This window comes from Chaetodon trifascialis, chromosome 8 (genome assembly GCF_039877785.1).
Source record: "Chaetodon trifascialis isolate fChaTrf1 chromosome 8, fChaTrf1.hap1, whole genome shotgun sequence".
In the NCBI taxonomy this organism is placed as follows: Eukaryota; Metazoa; Chordata; class Actinopteri; order Chaetodontiformes; family Chaetodontidae; genus Chaetodon; species Chaetodon trifascialis.
In genome coordinates this window covers 24,917,617-24,937,654 of record NC_092063.1, presented here as the reverse complement: position 1 = coordinate 24,937,654, position 20,038 = coordinate 24,917,617, and the positions used below count along the sequence as shown (strand labels likewise).

At 41.1% G+C, this 20,038-nt stretch overlaps 1 protein-coding gene and 1 pseudogene across 2 annotated transcripts; both read right to left on the bottom strand.

Annotated features, from left to right (window-relative positions):
* Nucleotides 1–391, bottom strand: part of LOC139335587 (tubulin alpha-1C chain-like) — a 328,997-nt pseudogene extending 328,606 nt beyond the window's left edge.
* Nucleotides 392–5,096: 4,705 nt separating this feature from the next.
* Nucleotides 5,097–18,375, bottom strand: LOC139335507 (peptidyl-prolyl cis-trans isomerase FKBP1A-like). 2 transcript variants are annotated; one of them, XR_011602423.1, is made up of 6 exons: nucleotides 18,189–18,346; nucleotides 17,986–18,033; nucleotides 15,278–15,390; nucleotides 12,468–14,486; nucleotides 12,222–12,359; nucleotides 7,084–12,106 (listed from the first exon to the last, which is right to left on the bottom strand). XR_011602423.1 is itself a non-coding variant. In XM_070969137.1 (5 exons), exons 1-4 carry the CDS (start codon nucleotides 18,223–18,225, stop codon nucleotides 14,358–14,360), a joined length of 327 nt encoding a protein of 108 aa, XP_070825238.1. In that variant the 5' UTR covers nucleotides 18,226–18,375; the 3' UTR covers nucleotides 5,097–6,528; nucleotides 14,328–14,357. The 2 variants fall into 2 exon arrangements, 1 of the variants encoding a protein (XP_070825238.1); XM_070969137.1 differs by lacking the exons at nucleotides 7,084–12,106; nucleotides 12,222–12,359 and adding an exon at nucleotides 5,097–6,528 and having other exon boundaries at nucleotides 14,328–14,486; nucleotides 18,189–18,375.
* Nucleotides 18,376–20,038: the final 1,663 nt, after the last annotated feature.

Sequence of the window (20,038 nt, the reverse complement as noted above, 5' to 3'; positions counted from 1 at the left end):
TTCATTTTACCGATAACAGTGGGCTCCAGGTCCACAAAAACAGCTCTGGCACTGTGCATTCCGGCTTCTGTCTCATTGAAGAAGGTGTTGAAGGAATCATTTCCTCCTCTAAGCGTCTTGTTACTGAGTATCTGTCCGTCTGGCGTGATCCCATGTTCGTGACAAAAAAGCTCCCAGCAGGCATTGCCAACCTGACCCAGCCTGACCCACGTGGATGGAGATACACTCACGCTGGAGGAAAGCAAAACAATTTGTAACAATCAGCATTCATTTTCGACAGACATTTCTATACGTTTCAACCATTTCTAATTACATGCTTCAGATTATACATCATATGTTTAAGATAGCTCAAAATCTAAGATTATCATAATGACACCGTCACCTGACACATGCTGCGCATTTATTCTCATTTTGGGATATAATTAATGAAGACATATTTAAGACAGAAAAAAATGCCACGTTGAGAAAATCCTTAAACAAGATCCCTGGAGGAACATAATTTCAATTACACATCAAGTGTTTGATGCAATGATTTTATTACAAACATCTGGTTGCAGTCAGGCCCTTTAAATAGGTGGTAAGGCAGGGTATGTCATTGTGTGTGCAGGAAAGCCTACAATGTGTCTAAAATTTAATTTATTGGTCAAACCTTTTCCATTAGAAAGAACACAACAAGAAATTAAATAATAGCTGCTGGCACAAGCACACACATTAAAGCAAAGAGAGCTGTATGGGTTTTACGCACTGCATAGTGTGCACACAATGTTCTGTTGCTAGGCAACAGTTTTGGACATCCCTCTGTAGTTGTTGGACTCATCTGTCTGAACATCAATCTGAGCCATGTGCACCACCAAATCCTCAACAATCTGCTCCTGGTTCAAATCACTTGGAGTCCATGCTCAGTTCTTGTAATATCAAGATCACTCAGCCTGTGTCCCAATATAACCAGTTCACTCAGGATACCACCAGGATAACGCAACGAAACGGCTCGTTCCCTGTGAGCCTGAGCTAGCCGCTTCTTTTTTTTTTTCTCGACTTTTTTTCTGTTCAAGCTGCACGTGACTGGTCAACAACATGACGTGTGGTGGCCTCTGTGTCTTAGTGATGGGCACACCAGTTCTTTTAGATGTACTGAATCACTAGAATCAGTTCACTAGAAAGATTCGTTCAAAAGATTCGTTCACCGAATCACCGAATCATTTAGTGCTTCACAGGAGGAGCCTGCGATTCCTGAATTTATATACGGCTGAACGGTTCAGGTTTCAGTTCAGTTCACAGCTTCCAGGACCGGGAGATGAGAGTGTTGTGACTGTGTTGCTTTGACAAACACATTTGTAAATATAAAACTCGTTTATAAATCATGATGTGTTAAGTGTCCTGTCCTATGGTATGCTATTTTACTGGTCTACTCGGCAAATTGGGCTCAGTGAGTGATCCGTTCAATGAACGTATACCCCACAGTACATTCAGTGAAGGATTCACACTGAATATGCACCGCTCCCTCGCAAATTGTCGCAATGAGATGATCAGACAGTCACGCATTTTCTCAAACTGTGGGTTTTATACACTACTTTTTACATGCTGTGTCCTACTGTACGTGAGTTGTTGCGGTGGCAAATTTAGCAGAGTTTAAAAAAAAGTTTTCTCCAAGGTACACTTGAACACAACACACCTCTATCAGGCGTCTGTGACGCGGCGTAGTCGGCGTGCGCGGTCCCTCCCTCCATACAACTGAACTGAGAAACAAACGAATCACTTGAGGAAGTGATTCGCTTCAGTACGAATCGTTCGCGAACGACACAACACTACTGTGTCTACTACTGAGCAAGTGGAAAGGGGGTTACACACACTTGCACTAAAAAATGCTGAATAAGATAAATATTTTTATTTGTACAAATTTATGTGTCATCTATCGGATCAGAGCCCCATCACATGTAGCTATGATACAGGACAAATGGTTCGGTGTATTTTAATATTCATAGTGGGGTTAACAGTAATAGAGTATTCTGATATAGCCTATTGTAGACAGTCACAAACACTGTAAACACACACATTATACACACACACATACACACACACACACACACACACACACACACGGCAGTAAAGTCAACTATTTTAATAATTTGAAGAGACAATATATGATTAGACTATATATAAATATTTACATATATAAACAAAATGCTGACTAATGAATACATTATATTTCTATATAAAACATAACTATAGAAGATATCATATATATATAAAAATTATGTTTTAGTGAAAATGAAAATATATATATATATATATATATATATATATATATATATATATATATATATATATATATATATATATATATATATATATATATATATATATATATATAAAATAATATATAAATCATACATAGAGTATCAATATCATTCATACATACAGTTATATATCAGATATAGTTATATATCAGAGAAAATTAATATAAATCATATATGGAGTATCAATATAAATAATATATCAGAGAAAATTATAATATATATAAATCATCTAGAGTATCAATATACTTCATATCAGGTCAGAGAGAGAGAGAGAGTTCCAAGGCTGTACAAAACAGAGAGAGAATAAAATGTAATGTAAATGTAAATTCTCAAGTTAACACAAGAACATGACATCCCCGCCCCAAACCATATTTACACGTATACAAACTTGCTCATGTAAGTTTTACAGCTAAAACCGCTGAAAGAGGTCTGTTTTGCAGAGCTTCTTTCTCGTGCTCCCTTTCTGCAGGTTAAGAGAGGTGAGTTTGCCAATGTGGTGCAGCTTTATCTTGAGAAACACAGACACAACCAATAACAACAAGTTGGAATGATGGTTGTCGATACAAAACTGTGTCTCCTCAATGTGCTCCCCAAGCAGAAAAACATCCTCCATTCCAATCTCCTCCTGGACGATGTGTGTGACTGTTGACACCTTTGGAGCCTGCTTTGTTGAAGCTTGGCGAATCACCCTCTCTGCAGCTTGTTCAGGCCAGGCTTGTCATCCACCGAACGCAGCCACCTGTAAAAAAAAAAAAAAAAAATGGAGAACTAGCTATTTAACGTGTTTGCATCAGTAATATCCAAGAATTCAATTGAACAACATTAAGACTACCTTTGTAATGTATGTGGATGTGGGAGGGGAAGATATTGAGTCTCTCTGAGGTACTTGTATGCCTTTGGACCATGTAGATGGAGCATGAGCACAAACTCCCTGTAGTCTTTTGTATACTCATGGCCCTGCTTTGCCATGAAGTCTATCTGAAGATCTAAAATTTTATGAGCAAAAATGAATAAGTCCCCTTCAGATAAAAACTAAGGAGTTTAATAGAGAGTGTAAGAATAACATGTACATGAATTTGAAAGTGCTAATTTCGTTTTGCCCGAGGGATGAACATGGTTTGAGTGATGTTTCACTTCACACTTGTGCCTCACAGCTAGAAGGTCACCGGTTCGATCCCCGAAAAGGGATAGTCGGTATAGAATATGGATGGATGGATGGATGTGTTTAATATGAGTGGCAGCAAACAAGTGAGATTTTAATATGTCCAGGTCCAGGACCATTATCATATAATGTTTACAGTAGAAATACTCACATCATTAGGCTGAGGTTGTGGGTGTCTTCTTTTCTACTCTTGAGCTCATTTGAAAACTACAAACATTAACTAAAATGCTTTACAGTGAAATAAAATGCTCAAATAAAAACACAGGAATAGTCAAATTAAGGATACCGGCATAAAGTAGAAAAGAGGATATAAGTAAATTAATAAAAGCTTAGAATATGTTGATAAAATTGTAGCACAAATAAAAAAGTGTCATGTCTTCATGATGACACTTAGAGGGTAAAGAAAAGAGATAGGTCTTTTGATGGGTTTTTGAAGATATCAGTGGAAGGGGAAGATTTCATTGTTAATCTCAAATTATTCCACAATTTAAGGCGAACAACTAAAGCGTAGGAAGCATGTGTAGAGTAAATAAAATAGGGCCTAATATGGAGCCTTGTGGTACTCCACAGGAAATGGGTGCAGTGGAAGAGCACACATTATCAATTCTAACAGAGGTTGATCAGTCTTGGAGGTAGGAGGCAATCCACTGAAGACATTACCAAGAACATTCAGTCATGTAGTTGTAGTACAAATGTGAGGAGCATGACTGCAAATCCTGCCTCCTTTGAGAGCTGGCACAGCACTTAGCTGCTGATCGTGTCAAATCAAATGCTTCGGCGAAAAAAGGTGAACTAAGATTCCTCACTAAATAAGAAGTAGTTATACCACAGTGTATTCTCCAAAATATGAACATATCAAAAGTACTTATTGTCCAGACCGAGACAAGTGACTGCATTAAGGTTTGAGCAGCATTTTAATGTTGTAGTCAAAGTGGACACCTGCCCTGTTGCACACAAAATGCCCCTGTTCTCTTTTTTGGTTGTGTTATTTGATTTACTGTATATTTATTTTGGGATTTCCAACACAAAGGATATCACATATACAAATATCACCTCAGGCACTTGCTGAGTCATTATCTAATCTCTGTGGCCCTGTCATTTAGAGGGGGCCTGTGTCCTGAAACTTAATTTTAGTGTCTATTGTGGTCACATGGTGCATATTCCTACATAAAGTGTGTTTTTTGATATGATCACATACTTTATATGTAAAAATGATTTCTGCAAAGTAACTAGCAACTTAAGCTGTCTTGTCATGTTATTAAGATGTAAAAGTGCAATATTTCCCCCGAAAATGTATAAGTTTAAACAAGCATCAAATGAAAAACACCTTCAGTAAATACAAATATCTCTAAATATCTTCGTAAGTAAACCTAATCAGTTACTTTCCACTGCTGTTAATCAGCATGTGACTGCACTAGCTGTCAACAGTATGTTTCAGCTACCTGTGGATAAGGTGCACAACGATGCATTACAGCTTCAAAATATTCAAACTGCACAATCTCCACATGAAAAACAATTTTCAGTAACGTGTTTCAAAAGTCAGCATGTATTTTTCAACCATTCCATGAATGTAAAAGTTAAAAGGCATAAATACACATTTTCAATAAAACAAATATGAAAAAAACTGCATAGGCAAGTGGAGAGCACTTCTTTTATTTTAAATATGTCATCATTGGTTTAGCCTGCATACAGTAACGTATCAGCAAATAACTACACAGTACAGAGGTGGACTGCTGCCTCACCAGTTGCAGCTTGACCAATATGTAACATCGATAGCCACGGTCAATATCCGACAGCCAGGCCAGCATATTACTTCATTTAAACTCCATTTAAAACTTCTTATTTGAGATATAAAACCACTAGGATGCCTGTGTGTCATCATTTTTTCTACCACAACACAGACTTCACTTAGGCAGTGTGGTACTTTACTGCCACTGGCAAAAAAAAACAAAAACATTATCTATCGTCATAGATTCTACACTAGCTTTGTTCATTCTCAAAGATAGGAAGTTGGCATCTGAAAAATACATGATTGTACTACTGTAGTTGTTACACAAAATAAGATTGGGGAAGGTCACAATGTGACCGGGTCCTCAACCCCCTTCTGCAAATTTCAAGCATTCCTCTTTTCTAAGAAAAAACAACAATCCAATTGATGTGTGTCAGCACAAATCCTGTCTTTGCATTATTGACCTGTATATGGCTTTAAATGGGGTTTAAAGACTCGGCAAGATGAGAAGGCAATGATAATGTAAATTGGATGCAAAGCTTTCAACATGTACATACATACTAGGGTTTCCATCGGGCCTAGAACATGCAGACAGGGCAAGGTAGTAACCATGTGTCTGGTGAGAATATTTAGGCACGCATCAGAACTATCTACAACTCTGAATCTCCTTTATGCCAATTACCCCTCTCTTGCTCACACAATTAACAATTTAAATGAAAAAGAAAACACAGTGATACTACTGTATACAGAAATGAGCATTTTATATAGCAAACTCAGTTCCTGCGTTGCACCATTAAGGGCTCCCGCAATTTGACATTTCATTATAGGTAGCCACTAAATTCAACACAAACTCTTATCTCTCTGATAGAAACTCAATGCATTTGTTCTGATTTTAAGATGGACAGGGATACAAATATGTGCTTTTCATTTTCTTTTCTACACTTTTTTGTTTCTGTAATATAACAAGCGCCAGCTCTGAAACATTATAATACCAGTGCGCATTGACTCATTAGAGATGAATGTCGCCGCTAGTGGTTCATTGGTATTTTGTACTTCTCAGCGGAACCATGCACAACAAAAACTTCAAAAACAAAACGATAAGAGCAATTAAAAAAAAAAAAATTCAAGATTAAGAACATGGAGGTTTGTAAGGTTATGGCCCATAGTTTTTAGGAGGAAGAATATGATGGAAAAATATAATTCACTCAGTCACAGAGACAAAATAACACAAACTGTCATAGATTGATGAAATAAGTAGTGGAACTATAGACTCAAGCCTCCTATAGAATCAAGTGCAGACTCTCCTAGCTTCTCCCCAGGTCACCCAGGTAGGAAGTCACCTGTGAAGATAACAAGAAGGAGAATTCAGGATTAGGAACAAATAATATCATACATGAGGTTTACCTTGGAGCTCACAACCAAAGGGCTTAATCACACAGCTACTAAATCTCCACTTAATGCACTTATCTCAATTCAGGACTGTGAGTCAAGTGGGCTGGTACTTCTGTAGGTACCACTGACTAGTGTGCAATCTAATGCATCAGTATGCAGTTACTTGGAGAACGTGCAGCAGCTAAATGGCAGAACTAAAAACTGCCAGATTTGTTTAGCAACATGGAAAATATATTTCACTTAAAAGTGACATTCTTATTTTCAGGTTCAGACTTTAATTTTGGGGGTCTACAAAAAATGTTTACCTTCTTCAATGTTCAGAAAACACACTATTTTTCTCATTCTGCCCATTGCTGCAGGACATTTACTGAGAAGCCCCTCACTGCAGGGCAATATGGGCTGTCGCTCTATGCAGGCAAGGTTAAATGTTTTACTCTGTCCACATTGAGCAGCTCCCCCAGCCTTGCCTTCCCTTTTTTTTAGGTGTTTCTTTTTTTGTCCCCGAGGTTCATGTCATCAAAAAAGCATGTTGCATTATCCCCTCCTCTAATTCCTCAGTTTGTAAATCCTCGATTCCTTTCCTCACCTCCTCTCCTCTCCTCTCCTCTCCTCACGTCTTAGTCCCTCTCACTTGAGATGAGAGCAGAAGAGGCAAGGAGAAGAGACGAGAAGAGAGGAGTCGAGGCAACAGGCATTTACCAAAAGGAACCATCCTCTCTTGGGAGCCGTCATGTTAAAGCAGCACCGATTAAATATGATGTGTGAATACCATGAACACTAGGATCTGTAAAGTCCACGGTTTGCACATTCCAGCTGTGCTCAGGCCTCTTTTGTATGTCACATGTGCTGAAAAAACTTCCACACCACCAAAATGGCATCAAAATTACTTGGCTAAGGTAAGGAAAAAATCTCAGGGGGTGTGTTGCATAATGAAGTGGGTGTGTCATGTAGTCTGCGAGACTGCATAAAGACCCCTCGAGATGCATTTTAGGAACTGAGACATCCTTAAAGATGTTGCATTGAGATCGATTTCCGATTTCATTTTTCTGACCCAGTTTAAATGAAACCACGTCCGACTTCTGTGTAACGAATGCCTAGGAAACTGCAGTACTCCTCCACAGCTGTGACGGGACACACGGTGCACTGAATTTAAGATTACTATTTATCAGTGATGAGTAATGGGAAACATTAATTCTGAAGGAATATGAATTGACAACTTGAGTCAAGCAAAGGCTCTACTCTCTGGTTGTGTCTGTTTTTCTACGATTGTGAGCTGTAGTTTCCCTCGTAAATCTACTGACCTCTTCAGTGATTTGTCTGTGGGTTAGGCAGAGCAGACAGCCTGGGTGTCCGGGCTGCCTGCTCTGCTCTATCACTTCGTGCATGCAACGTGGTTATTCACATTTTTTTTCCCTCCTCCATAAACCACCAGGAGCATTTCAGAAGCAGAGCATTTTGCCTGCCTAATTTTGTTTACTAGCTCAGATTTAGTTGATTTGGTAATTTTTCCAGATTTTTTTTTCTTCTACCATGGGTAAGTAGGCTTTGTTGATAAATGGTTTCTCCTTTTTTTAGTTTGTTTTTATGATCAGGAGTCTGCACAGGGTGTTCTATTGGCTCGCTCACCAGCCTCATTAACTTGAACAGTAGCTGTGGTAGTTGATTCCTCCGAATGCTAGAGGGGGTGGTTAGTCCATTGCATTTGTGTTGTCTTCCAAGCCTTGCTTAAGTTACACATGCAGTTCAGGGGAACGGGATTGTAGCAGGTTGGATTAGCCTCACTGGGTAGCTATTTGTCTGGTTTCAATGAATTATGAGTCTGCTAAAGGTTCCAATTGCAGTTCTTGCTTGGATTACCTGTCTATAAGTGTAATTCAGGGGAACAGGCTAGCAGGGCAACAGGGTAAATTGGATTGACCAGGTTGGCTAGCTACTTGTTTCTCTGGTTATGTTTGTGATATAAGTCTACTAGAGTCTCTGATTCATGCTCTCTGGCCTAGTCACAGTTGTGCCTCAGATTTCCAAGCCTGACCCCTTGTCTTATTTAAACAATGCTGTTATGTGCCTGTTGTTGAGCTAAACTTCAGGCTAAGGATGACCATGAGTTGTGCCCCAAGTGTCTGGGAGTGGGCCACCTTAGGGAAGCCATGTCTGACAGCTGTATTAATTGTAGCATTTGCCACTGCCAGAGAGAAAGGAAAGGCTACTGTCTGAAGTTGACCTTCCTCCCTCAGGGCTCACTGATAGAAGCTCTGGTTCCTTCAAATGGCCAGAGAATTGCAGAGGGAGGCCATGTGAGGAGCATGGTAGACAGAGGGGCAAGCTCCCTCTTGCTGTAAGATCGAGGTCTTGTGATCTGAAGCATTCCAAAGCATTCCCAAACCTCCTCCACCCACCCCTTTAGTGGTTGTCTGGGACTGGGGGTGGTGTGACGTCGACAAGGATATCAAACTCTGTTTCAAGCCTATGAAAGTGCAAATAGTCCCACAGCCTGTGAGTATGGAGGCTCGGGATGGCTCAGAGACTTTGCTGAGAGCCCTGAGAGCACCGAGCTGGTGAGGGAGCCTGTCTTTTGCAAGCAACATAGCGTGTAGCCCTGTCTAAGGCTGGACTGAATGATGCACCAGCTACTAAACTTGTGGGCAATCCGTTCTTTCGACGGACCCCAGAGACAGCCACACTCCTTGACAAAAAGGCCATCATGTAGTACATCCACATACACAGAACGATGGGTTTCCGTCCACACATTTCCTAATACCAATGAAAGACAATTCTCTCAGGCCTATACTAGACCTAAGGAGGATGAACAGGGCCCTGCAAGTGGCCCCTCAGTGGCCATCGAGGATATGGTTCTCCATACTTCTCAGTCTGTTGGACATTAATCACTGGCAGATCCCGGTGAGAGTGGACCTCCTTTTCCAACTGGAAGGGGAGATATGGCATCTGTCTCCAGAACTCCTTCAGCTCTGGGTATGCCATTGAAGGGGACCAGCTACACTTAAATGACCTTGAACCCTCAGTTTATGAGATCTTGCAGACTGCGTCTTCCACAAGGATGGTGTATGGGAACTGTTGGGCTGCATTTTCTTCATGGTGCTGTGGTTAGACCCAGTCTCCTGCCCTTGACATGATATACTGCAGTACTTGATGCTGGATGGGTTGCCTAATCCTTGATGGTGTATGTGGCAGCAATTTCTTTGAACCATTGATGGCAAGCCAGTTTGTGCACATTAGTGGGTAGCACAATGTCTGTGTGGTGCCAGGAGGCAACACACTCCCAGGGTTGAGCATGCAGTGGAATGGGACCTTTCACTGGTCCTGCAGGCCTTGAGCATGTTGCCCATGAGCATATGACTGGAGTCACCTTGAGAGAGATATCAATGAAACTGCTTTGATTTTGGCAGTTACAACGGCTGAGTGTGTAAGTGAACTCCTACCAGTTCTACGTGAACTTGATGGAAGGCAGATGGTTCTGGGTGACACTGTGATCAAATATCTCTTTCCTACCAAAGGTTTTTTTCCCCAAACATATTGATCAAGCCATAGAACTGGAGGCATAACATCCTCTGTTTAGATCCAAGCTGGACAAGAGGGCCAATTTGCTGCATCCAGTCCATGCACTGAAGCTGTACACTGAGGCAACACAGTGCTTAAGATGTTCAGACCAGCTGTTTGTGTGCCACAGTGGAAGGAACAAGGGACTGGCACTGTATATACAAAGGCATTCCCAGTGGTTTGTTGAGACAATCAAACAGGCTTATGAAGTACCAGGTAATGTTATCTGTCATTCTATCAGGGGTGTGGCCATGTCTTGGGCAGCAATGAGATGGATATCACTATCTGAGATCTGTATGGCAGCATTCTGGATGCCTTGCACATTTTCAAGGTTTTATCACCACATAACCCAATGTGGCCTCGGTCCACGCAAGTGTCTACCGTTGGCTTGTCCAAGTTGACTGAACTGCACACTGCATTGAGGGGCACTTGCTTCTATTCACCCTCCATCTAAACCAGTCTGTTTTAGTGACTTTAAGGTCACACAGGCAGGCACAGCCCACTAACTCCAAACACAGACGTCCATGTTTCCAGTCTTCTGCATCTGCTCTGTGAGTGACTATGCAGCCAGTGAAACAGTGTACGTGTTTCTGTCACAAACTGTCAGCTCAGCAATTATTCATAAACTCTCTAAACCGTTAACGTACACTCTTGTTTTAGTTTTGTTTTCACAAGCACATTTGTGAGAAGTGACCTACAGAGCCTAGTGGAGTATAAAGCATTTATTGTGCGGAAATAAACAGGTAACATGTCATCATTTACATGTAGCACAGTACATAATATAAATACAGTAATTGTCAGGATGTGGGGGTGGAACATACGATATGAAGCCACAGGAGATGCGAAAGTATTTTTTTCTGATAAAGACACCTAATAAATTCACAGAAGTAATCAAAATAATTGAATAGTGATTGCTGATGCAACTGGTGTTATCCTGACTCCACATTCATTACTTCAGACCAGTGATACTTACTCCAACACATCAACATAAATGAAGGTTGAATTACTGATCTTACAAAGTAGCTGGCTTATGTACATGAAAGCTGCACAGGTGCTGTAGATTCTTGGGTTATCTGCACCTATAGTTAGGCTACTGCAATCATGTTTCACAGAGTAACTTAGATCTGAACTACATCTGAATCTTTAGTTTTGACTTGTCAGACAATTATTACCATATCAATGCTTTATAAATGTTTGTCAAAGCCGCAGATTATCTGTTATCCTTTTGGAATACTGTAAAGAATATTGTATGATTTATATTGTGATCTATAAACAACATAATGGCTGTGAAACCGAGAAATGTCTTGTGTGGCTTACAGAGTCACTACTTACGTATTGCTACGTAATTACAGATTTTCACAGTCTTGATGTTCAATGGATCAGATTTTTAAATTTTTCCATATGCATGAAATTAGCTTTTCATGAAACTTTTCTGAAAGAACATGGTGTTTTTCTCCAAGACCACAGGACCCATAACACTCCATTTAAAAATGACCAAAACCCTCCTCAAGAATAAAGTACTTTGTTCATAGCCAATGACATGGAAATATAAATAGGGCAAATGCAATGCACAAAGAAGCAAAACCATACCTTAAGTGTATAATCAAGATCATGTCCTCCATTGATGAAAAGGATTTCTTTTATACTGAAGTTGTGTCAACTTGTACAGTAATAGAGCTTGCAGGTCACAGTGCACATCCTGACGCGTCATCCTGTGGATGCCATGTTTCAGTTCTATGGTCATTTTAGTAGACATGGTGTGTTTTCATGTGCATTATTTTGAGCACTGAAAATATTTTTCTTCATTTTTTTACAGTCAGATTCTCTGTTTCTATGACTATTCACAGTAATTGTGCCTAACAAGTCTTTAATGCATAACCATAGGATTACACTGTGGAAAGAATCAGTGGTGAGGGCTCAGCTTCTCCACATGCCCGAAAACTGTTCTAGAGACAAGGACTGCCACTGAGTCTGGAAAAACATTACAGAAAAGGTTCAAACACTGAATTAGACTGCATTAGTTTCAGCAAATAAACTGGTAACTGATACACACACAAGCAAGTATAGGGATATTTGAGTAACTCACAACATATTTGTCAAAACTGTGAACAAGTCTGCAGGGATGTGGATGGTGTGGATGATAGAAAAGGCTGCGGAGCGCCATGGGGAACAGTGGATGTGCCAGCAGCAGTCTTTGCAGGACATACAGTAGTAGCCTGGACATCTGTAACAGAATTATTATTTTAATTACATTATTATAATTACAGCTTATATAGACTGCAACAGTTCTTTGTTAATATCAAAAGTAGCCCTAATATTTCAGGCAACAAACCTGTACTTGTGATGCCTCAACGATAATGGGTCAGTCTGGCAAGCAACGTCCCTTGTTGGAAGTAACGGTAGTGATGTGCTGTCCCGTATGCAGGAAACGGTATACGTATATACATATATGTTACACCATGACGGACCTGGAATAGTGTTCGCTAATATTACTATTAGAGTAACACTAAGAGTATCTGTAAATCAGAATAGTCATATTAGACTTTTCCAATGGCTATTTCACATGTGCACCTTCAGGTAAATCAAGTTACATTAAATTTGCATTCAGCAGCAACGCACACACATACCGCAAGTATCAAAGAGCAGAAGGGGCTTTCGTGTAAGAACAAAGCCAGCTGAGCTTATGTAGAACGGGCCACAAAAAGCTGCACTGACATCCAAACTACTACTCTGGTTATTTAACTGGCTTCAAAGTAGGCTTTACACAATTTCTCTTAAGCATTCTGACTTTCCCTCAATATTACTCCAACGTGTGGGTCTACAATGGAAGCTAGCCACATTAGTGTTGCAACATGCTAATGCTAACTTCAACAGGTTAACCTGCAAAATAAACAGCAAAGTAACAGGAAAAAAAGGCAAAACTTACAGCTTCCAAGTTGGAACTTGGATCATGGACAGACAGTCTCAATCCATCCTTGAGCGTCAGTTTTGAAGTGAATCCTGGTTTGTACTGGCCCTACTACTACTGGCAACTGTTGTGGGCACATTACTAAAGTTAGTCCATCAGGTCTTCTCATATTCAGATGATGCAAGTTAAATGAAGAGTTTTGCACTGGTTCTTGCAGCCAACGATAGGTCATGTTGCGCAGAAAGTGTGCCCAAATTTGACCAGCTTTTTAGAACACGTGGTGTTTGATAGATGGAGCAAAAGAATGAAGAGTGAGGGTGGTCTTATCACATACTTTGAGGGTCTCTGGCCACACCAGGGACACATATTTATGTTGAAAAGCCATGAAAAAGCACATCGGATAGTATGTGACCCAACAAAAAAGACTGCCATTGTTTTCACACAAAACCAAACAAAAGACTTTCAGAGTTCCAGTATCTAACACATAATAAAATCAAATTCTGGATTTGTGAAAACCAAAGCAATAAAAAGGCTGGTCTGCTTTTGAGGCATCTATATCTCTAGGCTACAGTGAACTTAGAACTGGATCAGGTTCAAGATGATCTAACAGACTTTACAAAGCATGTCCTCTGTCCGCAGGGGGACACCCACAGATGTGGAGAAACATCTCACTGTCCGGCGATCACACCAGCAGAGAGGATACCATCTTAACAGCTAGTGGGATTGGTCATTGAAAACATCTTTGTTATTCTATAAGGCTTCACTCTAAACTCCTGCAGAATTAGACCATTTCTGTGTGCCCTTCTGGTGTTCTCTTTCAAACCTTGTCATTTCTGTGACCTAATTTTAGGCAACACTGTTGCGTATTCATTGTGATTTGAATTTCCACCTAATTGTCAAATCGAATAAGAGACACTGAGCTTGTGATAACAAAGCGAAAAAGTCCCCAGGAGGGAAGGACAGTTTTCTAAATGGCCCATAGACAATAAAACATTAACTGTGATGGATAAACAATCTAAACAAGCATCTACAAGTTGGTTTTCTTTGTGTAGTGAAATGCAGGTACATTATTTGCTGCCTGAAAGGCAAAAAATCTAAAATGTAACAAGGCTTGGAAAATCAGTTGACTTGCTGGCATATTAGCAAGCTTGTCAGCCTCAATCACCACCTGTTTCACGCTGATGACTTGTGCATTGTTGCACAAAGTAAAAACATGTCATTTGTTGCTATAAGTTGCAAAACCAACAGTACCTGACACATTGTAAATTGTTGCAGATTACTTACACAAACAAAAATATGAGCCGTAAAATAGTCTCATTCCAAACCCAGCAGCTCAACATCAAAGATGAGGGTGGCATTAGGAGGGATGATGCCCGGGTGGCCTTTGTTTCCATAAGCGTAGTCAGGTGAGCAGGTCAGCTTGGCCCTTTGACCAACACTCATCTGGAGGTGCGAGGAGTAAGACCATGCAAACACAGGAGAGAGAGAGAAAGAGTCAATGGGTCATGTGGAACAGCGAGACTGCAACATAAAATGCAGTTAATTAGATCATATTAATGCAGCCTCTGCAGTCACAGTTGGATAGCAAACCACAGGGGGCAGTGAAAGTGACGATGAAAACATCTCTCTTACTATTAAAGCGAATTAATTTCTTTATTGCACAATATTTGATGCAGAAATGAGCAAAACCCTTTTGAATAGGTGCCTTATTGAGATACTACATGTTGTAAACAGCACATTTAGAGATCATGAAGCTACAGGACCTGCACACAGACAACACCATTCACCAGCACCCTCATCTAAATGCTGCAGGACCGAGTGTGTGAGCTAAAGAGTTGCATCCGTGCTGTGTTGGCCCTCTGTTTGCGGTGATAATGGAAACCTTGTTGGGTGAAAACTCGATAATGGAACCATGTCAATAAATGATAGTATTTCAGCAGATGAGCTAACTACATTAGCAGCAGCAAATTGTGTTTTCTGTCTTGCAATCCAAATTATTTCTGCCTCTGAATCATTATTTTTGAAGCTGCTGAGTTGCATGACATTTTCTGTTCCAATGGCATTAATAAATCCAGTGTAGCACAACACATACCACCTTCTCTGAGGGGATGAATGGGTGCAACCTGCAGAATTTGTATCAATTCACAAATCTAGCAATTAGATATATCAAAAGCCGGACTTAAACGAACATGCAGATTTTACATGCACACTATGCTCCCAGTTCTCCAGCCTACCTGCACAACACCCTCTTCCCAGCCTCGGATCACTTCCTGCTTGCCAATCTTGAACCTGAAAGGCTTGTCCCTATCCCGAGATGAGTCAAACTTCCGTCCGTCTGTCAGGGAGCCTGAGAAAAAGGGAACAGATAGAGGCACAGAGTCAAAAACAAATGTTTCCAGTGGGTGAAAAATCCAGTCATTACCTCTGAACATGCACAGCATTTCAGGATTTATCACAAAGACAATTCCTGCAGCAGAAAACGTTTTAGCATGTGCAGACCAGATAACGCTAAAAATACTGGCTCAGAGGAAACTGTTTTCAGAAAAACACTGGCCACAAATACGTCCTCCAGGCTTGTCTGACATCCATCTTCCCTGCTGCGGGTAGAGTGAGAGCACAAATGAACAGATTCCAGGGATCTCAGAAATAGCCGCTGCAGCTGTCTGAAGGGTGGGTTTCAGTGTGACAGTCAGGAAAATGCAAGCATCAATCCGCAGAATAGCAACCCTCCAAGACTATTTACACGAGCGCTATTACTGTTATTAGCACCAGCAAGGCAGCATGTGTGTGTGTGATGGTTCACTGTGGTGTGTGTGAGTGCATGTGCAGTGTGGGAGAAGGTGCAACATCGTGCATGTTGTTGGGCACATCAGGGGGTGGCTGGCAAGATGCAGGCTGCAATCCAGGCAGCGGAGTGGGTGTCCTGTCCTTTTCTGGGTGTCTAGAAAGCCGCCTCATGGAATTATCTGATAGAACTGAAAGGTCTGATCCAAGTATCAAAGCCAATACGCTGCATTCCCCATTTCACCAACAAACAACACAGTGTTGACATTTTCACACGCCGACCATTTCCTGCAGGCAGCGCCTTTACAAAAGCCCAGCAAATCCATGTTTTGATCTCTACTTGCACGTCTACATTTAAAAGGGCTTGTGTGATGAAATATCCTGTCTCATGTCACATTTCAAGGCTGCTTTGTAGGCTGACAGGAAGGGAGACCACCCAGTGAGGAAATCCTGTAGTTTGTGTGATAAAAAAAGGCTCATGCTCAAAAAGAAATAAAAAATATTTCAGTGAGCGAGGTCCAAATCAGGTCTTGCTTCAAGTTACATAATCCAGAAGCAAAGGGGCTTGTATTACAGGGTGAGTTATGTCTGTCTTACCAGGCAAGAAGACGGAGACCAGCTTTGCCATACTAAGAACAGGTGCAGACAAATGTGCAGTCTAGAACGCCGTGAGATCACATCTATCTCAAATCCCATTTTGCTACTGGTGCTACATGTTTCATTATTTGTACTATATTCATTTGCATTGAGTGTCATTGGATCAAAATTTTAATTTGCCCAATACTTGATGACCTATGACCGAATGGCCTTCCTGCCAAATGAATAACATTCCCATCAGTTTCAGCTGTACTTTGTGTTGCAAGCTCGTTAGCAATGTTAGCATGCTAACACGCTAAACTAAGATGGTGAACATGCAAAAAATTCTAACTGTTCAATGTCACATGTTAGCATTATATTGTGTATATGTTAGCACCAGTACTACTTGTACAGTAACTACTTCGATATTCCATTAATCTTATAAAAAAAAAAAAAAAATTGTTAGCAAAAAAGGGAAAGATTCACTGGTTCCACCTTCAGACCTGAATAATTTTCTTTTTCCAGCATTTTCTGATAAATATTTTGGGGTTTTGGACTGTTGCTCTGACAAAACATGTCATTTAAGAAGTCAACTTAGGCTCTGGGAAACTCTCATTGGCTTTGTCTTTATTTGCTGACAAAAAGTATTTGATTAATTAAGACACTGATCAATAATGAAAAGAATCAAAGGTTGCAGCCCTATAAATAATACTGGTTTTCAGAAATAGGAATAATACTTTGAGTCTGGCATTACTGCAGCCGCGCAGACGGTTATAATCCGGTCAATGCCATCAACAACCCCCCCAACCCCCCGCCACACAGACACACACACACAGACACACACACACACACACACACACACACACACACACTATAAACTCCAACAAAGACAGAAAAGCGCTGGAAATCAGACGGGATTTAAACCCCCGCTGTCTGCTCTGTCTGTCAGTCTGTCTGGGCCTCTGAGTGAACCCTACAGCGGAATCTCTCTCTCTCTCTCTCTCTCTCTAAAATGAATTCCTTTCTCCCCAGAACACAAATGAATACATTCTCCTCTGCTTTTGGTGAGACTGTAATGAACCGCTCGGCCCCAAACTAGAGCGCGCATTTTACGCAGCGATGAATCCAGTGCGCTGTCCCCGGGACATGCCGCGGCTGCGCCCGCTATAAACACGGTCACATCCGAATGCTTTGAACACAAATGCGCTTCCAGGCATTAAAAATGTGGTGAAGGGGTTAAAATTTCATGTACCAGTACGTGACTGACAGTCATGCCTCTTTGCCCTACTGACAAATCACTACCTGGAGGCTTTGAAGGGAAGAAATGTGCGCCGTGCGTAGTTTTTGGAGCTCCACAGCATGAAGGAAAGTGCTCAGTGTCGCTAAAATAACGTTCCCATGAGGAACTGGAGGTTTTTGTGTATTAGTTTCAGGATTATCACGCTGGGCTATTTTTCATACGGGTGTAGAAGGCAGTTGCCCACAACCGTCACTCCACTTGTACGGCCTTCAAATAACCAAGTGGAGCAGCTAATGTGCAGAATGAGTACGCAGGGCGATAAGTTTCTTATTTCAAACTCACCAACATAATGCACCACGCACGTCTGTCCTTTTTTGGGGAAAGTCCTTCCTGTGGAGAGAAACCAAACAGGCGCTTAATATAACTGGCATACTACGCAATTAAGGCGGTGTTTCTGCGGCTGGATTATGCAAACACATAAGTGCAAATGTGCACTTAGAAATTAATGAACACAAACACGTCTCCTTTCCGTGCAGTGGCTTTACCGTCGCCCGGGGATATAGTCTCGATTTCGACTCCCATTTTAGCGGCGTGTTGTGGAGCTGTCCCTGCACCCGGCAGCACTCTTCCCGCAGTCCGTCTGTCTGCTCCTCCAGCGGATGTGCTCAGCTGTCTGTCTCTCTGTGCTCTCTGCAGGGAGACCAGCGTCACCTACTCGCATTACACAACAAGACTTCCGCCCACAGCCTTCAAAATAAAACCCGTCCGGACAACAGGCCCCCTGGTGGCCGCAGCGGAGTGCCACAATAACGTGAAACCTGTCGATTATTACTGTCTATATAAGTAAAGATTGATTGATTGATTGATTGATTGATTGATTGATTGATTGATTGATTGATTGATTGATTGATTGATTGATTGATTGAAGGGACTGAAAATGAATCAAATGTGATGGAAACATCAGCAAATGGGTTTTTGGACAATATCAACAGATGTAGGGCTGCCATTTTTAGTCTTAGGTGCACAGTGCATGCACATAAGCATCAGGTATACTGAGTAAATAAAGACCAATACATACAAAAGATTATTTAACAATAAGAGTAAAATAGTCAAACACACAATTCAATGGAAAATGAACAGGCCTGTCATAATTGTCAAAGAGACAGACAAAAAAAACCCCTGCTCACACTGCAGTGATGAGCACACAGTCAATCAAACCGAGATCCATAGAGGGGGAAGACTTTAGCTGTACAGAGGTCAGATTCACTCACCCATTAACTATGAGATTCACAACTAAACACAACAAAGTTCATGTTACATTAAGATTTAGAGCTAATGCCCTTTTCCATAATTGTAACTTGTATATCTGTCCAAAATATACTCTCAGGGGAGTCATAAAGCAAGTAGAGAACTGTTTCTGGTATAACAGAGTGTATCAATGACATTGTGACATTGTGACAACGACATTGTGAACTTGGCTTTATAGTAAGTGTAGATATCATGCAATGTTTATAATGGATTTTTCTGATCTTATCTGTGATACAAAGTCTCGGGTGGAGTCCTTATGATGCTGAAGTTCTTCTCTTGATGCATGTTTGTGTATTTTGAATCCATTATTGTTATTCCAGCAACATTCACACAGGACTCTGTCATGTTTACACTTTGATAACCTCAACCTGCAGGAATGGCCTTAATTACTGTGACATGTCTTCCATGAAAAGGCCCATTTGCAGAAATAATCCATCCATTTTCTATACCGCTTATCCCTTTCGGGGTCATGGGGGGCCGGAGCCTAACTCGGCTGTCAACGGGCGAGAGGCAGGGTACACCCTGCCAATCGCAGGGCACATCACTGACATCACTCACACTCACACCTAGGGGCAATTTAGAGTCACCAATCAACCTAATGAGCATGTTTTTGGTCTGTGGGAGGAAGCTGGACCCACGCATGCACGGGAAGAACATGCGAACTTCACACAGAAAGGTCCGACCCGAGAATCGAACCTGCGAGCTTCTTGCTGTGAGGCACGCGCACTACCTGCTGCGCCACCGTGCAGCCCGGCTTCAAATAATTTGGGCTTAGTTTCCAGTGGTCAAATTAGTGTGTAACATCACTGACAGCTGCCTCCATACACCGTCCCTTCATACACCACCCCTCCATATTTGCTATGTCGATACTAGTGATTTTGAGTTTTTGTTTGAACTGCAATTGTATCTCAGTTTCTCTGTAACAACACATCATCGTCCTCTAAAATCATGCAAAAGAAGGCTGCATTTCTCAGCCTAACTCAGAGCCTGGACTTGTCATGGGCCACATTTGGACATGGCAGAGTCATCTAGATACTACTTGTGGAGTAGTTAGGAAAGTTGAGCGATAACAAATGCTTTTACTTTG

Coding starts and splice junctions, on each gene's coding strand:
- LOC139335507 (XM_070969137.1), bottom strand. CDS start 18,225: ATGGGAGTCGAAATCGAGACTATATCCCCGGGCGACG. Junction 18,034..18,188: donor GACTATATCCCCGGGCGACG/GTAAAGCCACTG, acceptor TTCTCTCCACAG/GAAGGACTTTCCCCAAAAAA. Junction 15,391..17,985: donor GTGCGTGGTGCATTATGTTG/GTGAGTTTGAAA, acceptor CCTTTTTCTCAG/GCTCCCTGACAGACGGACGG.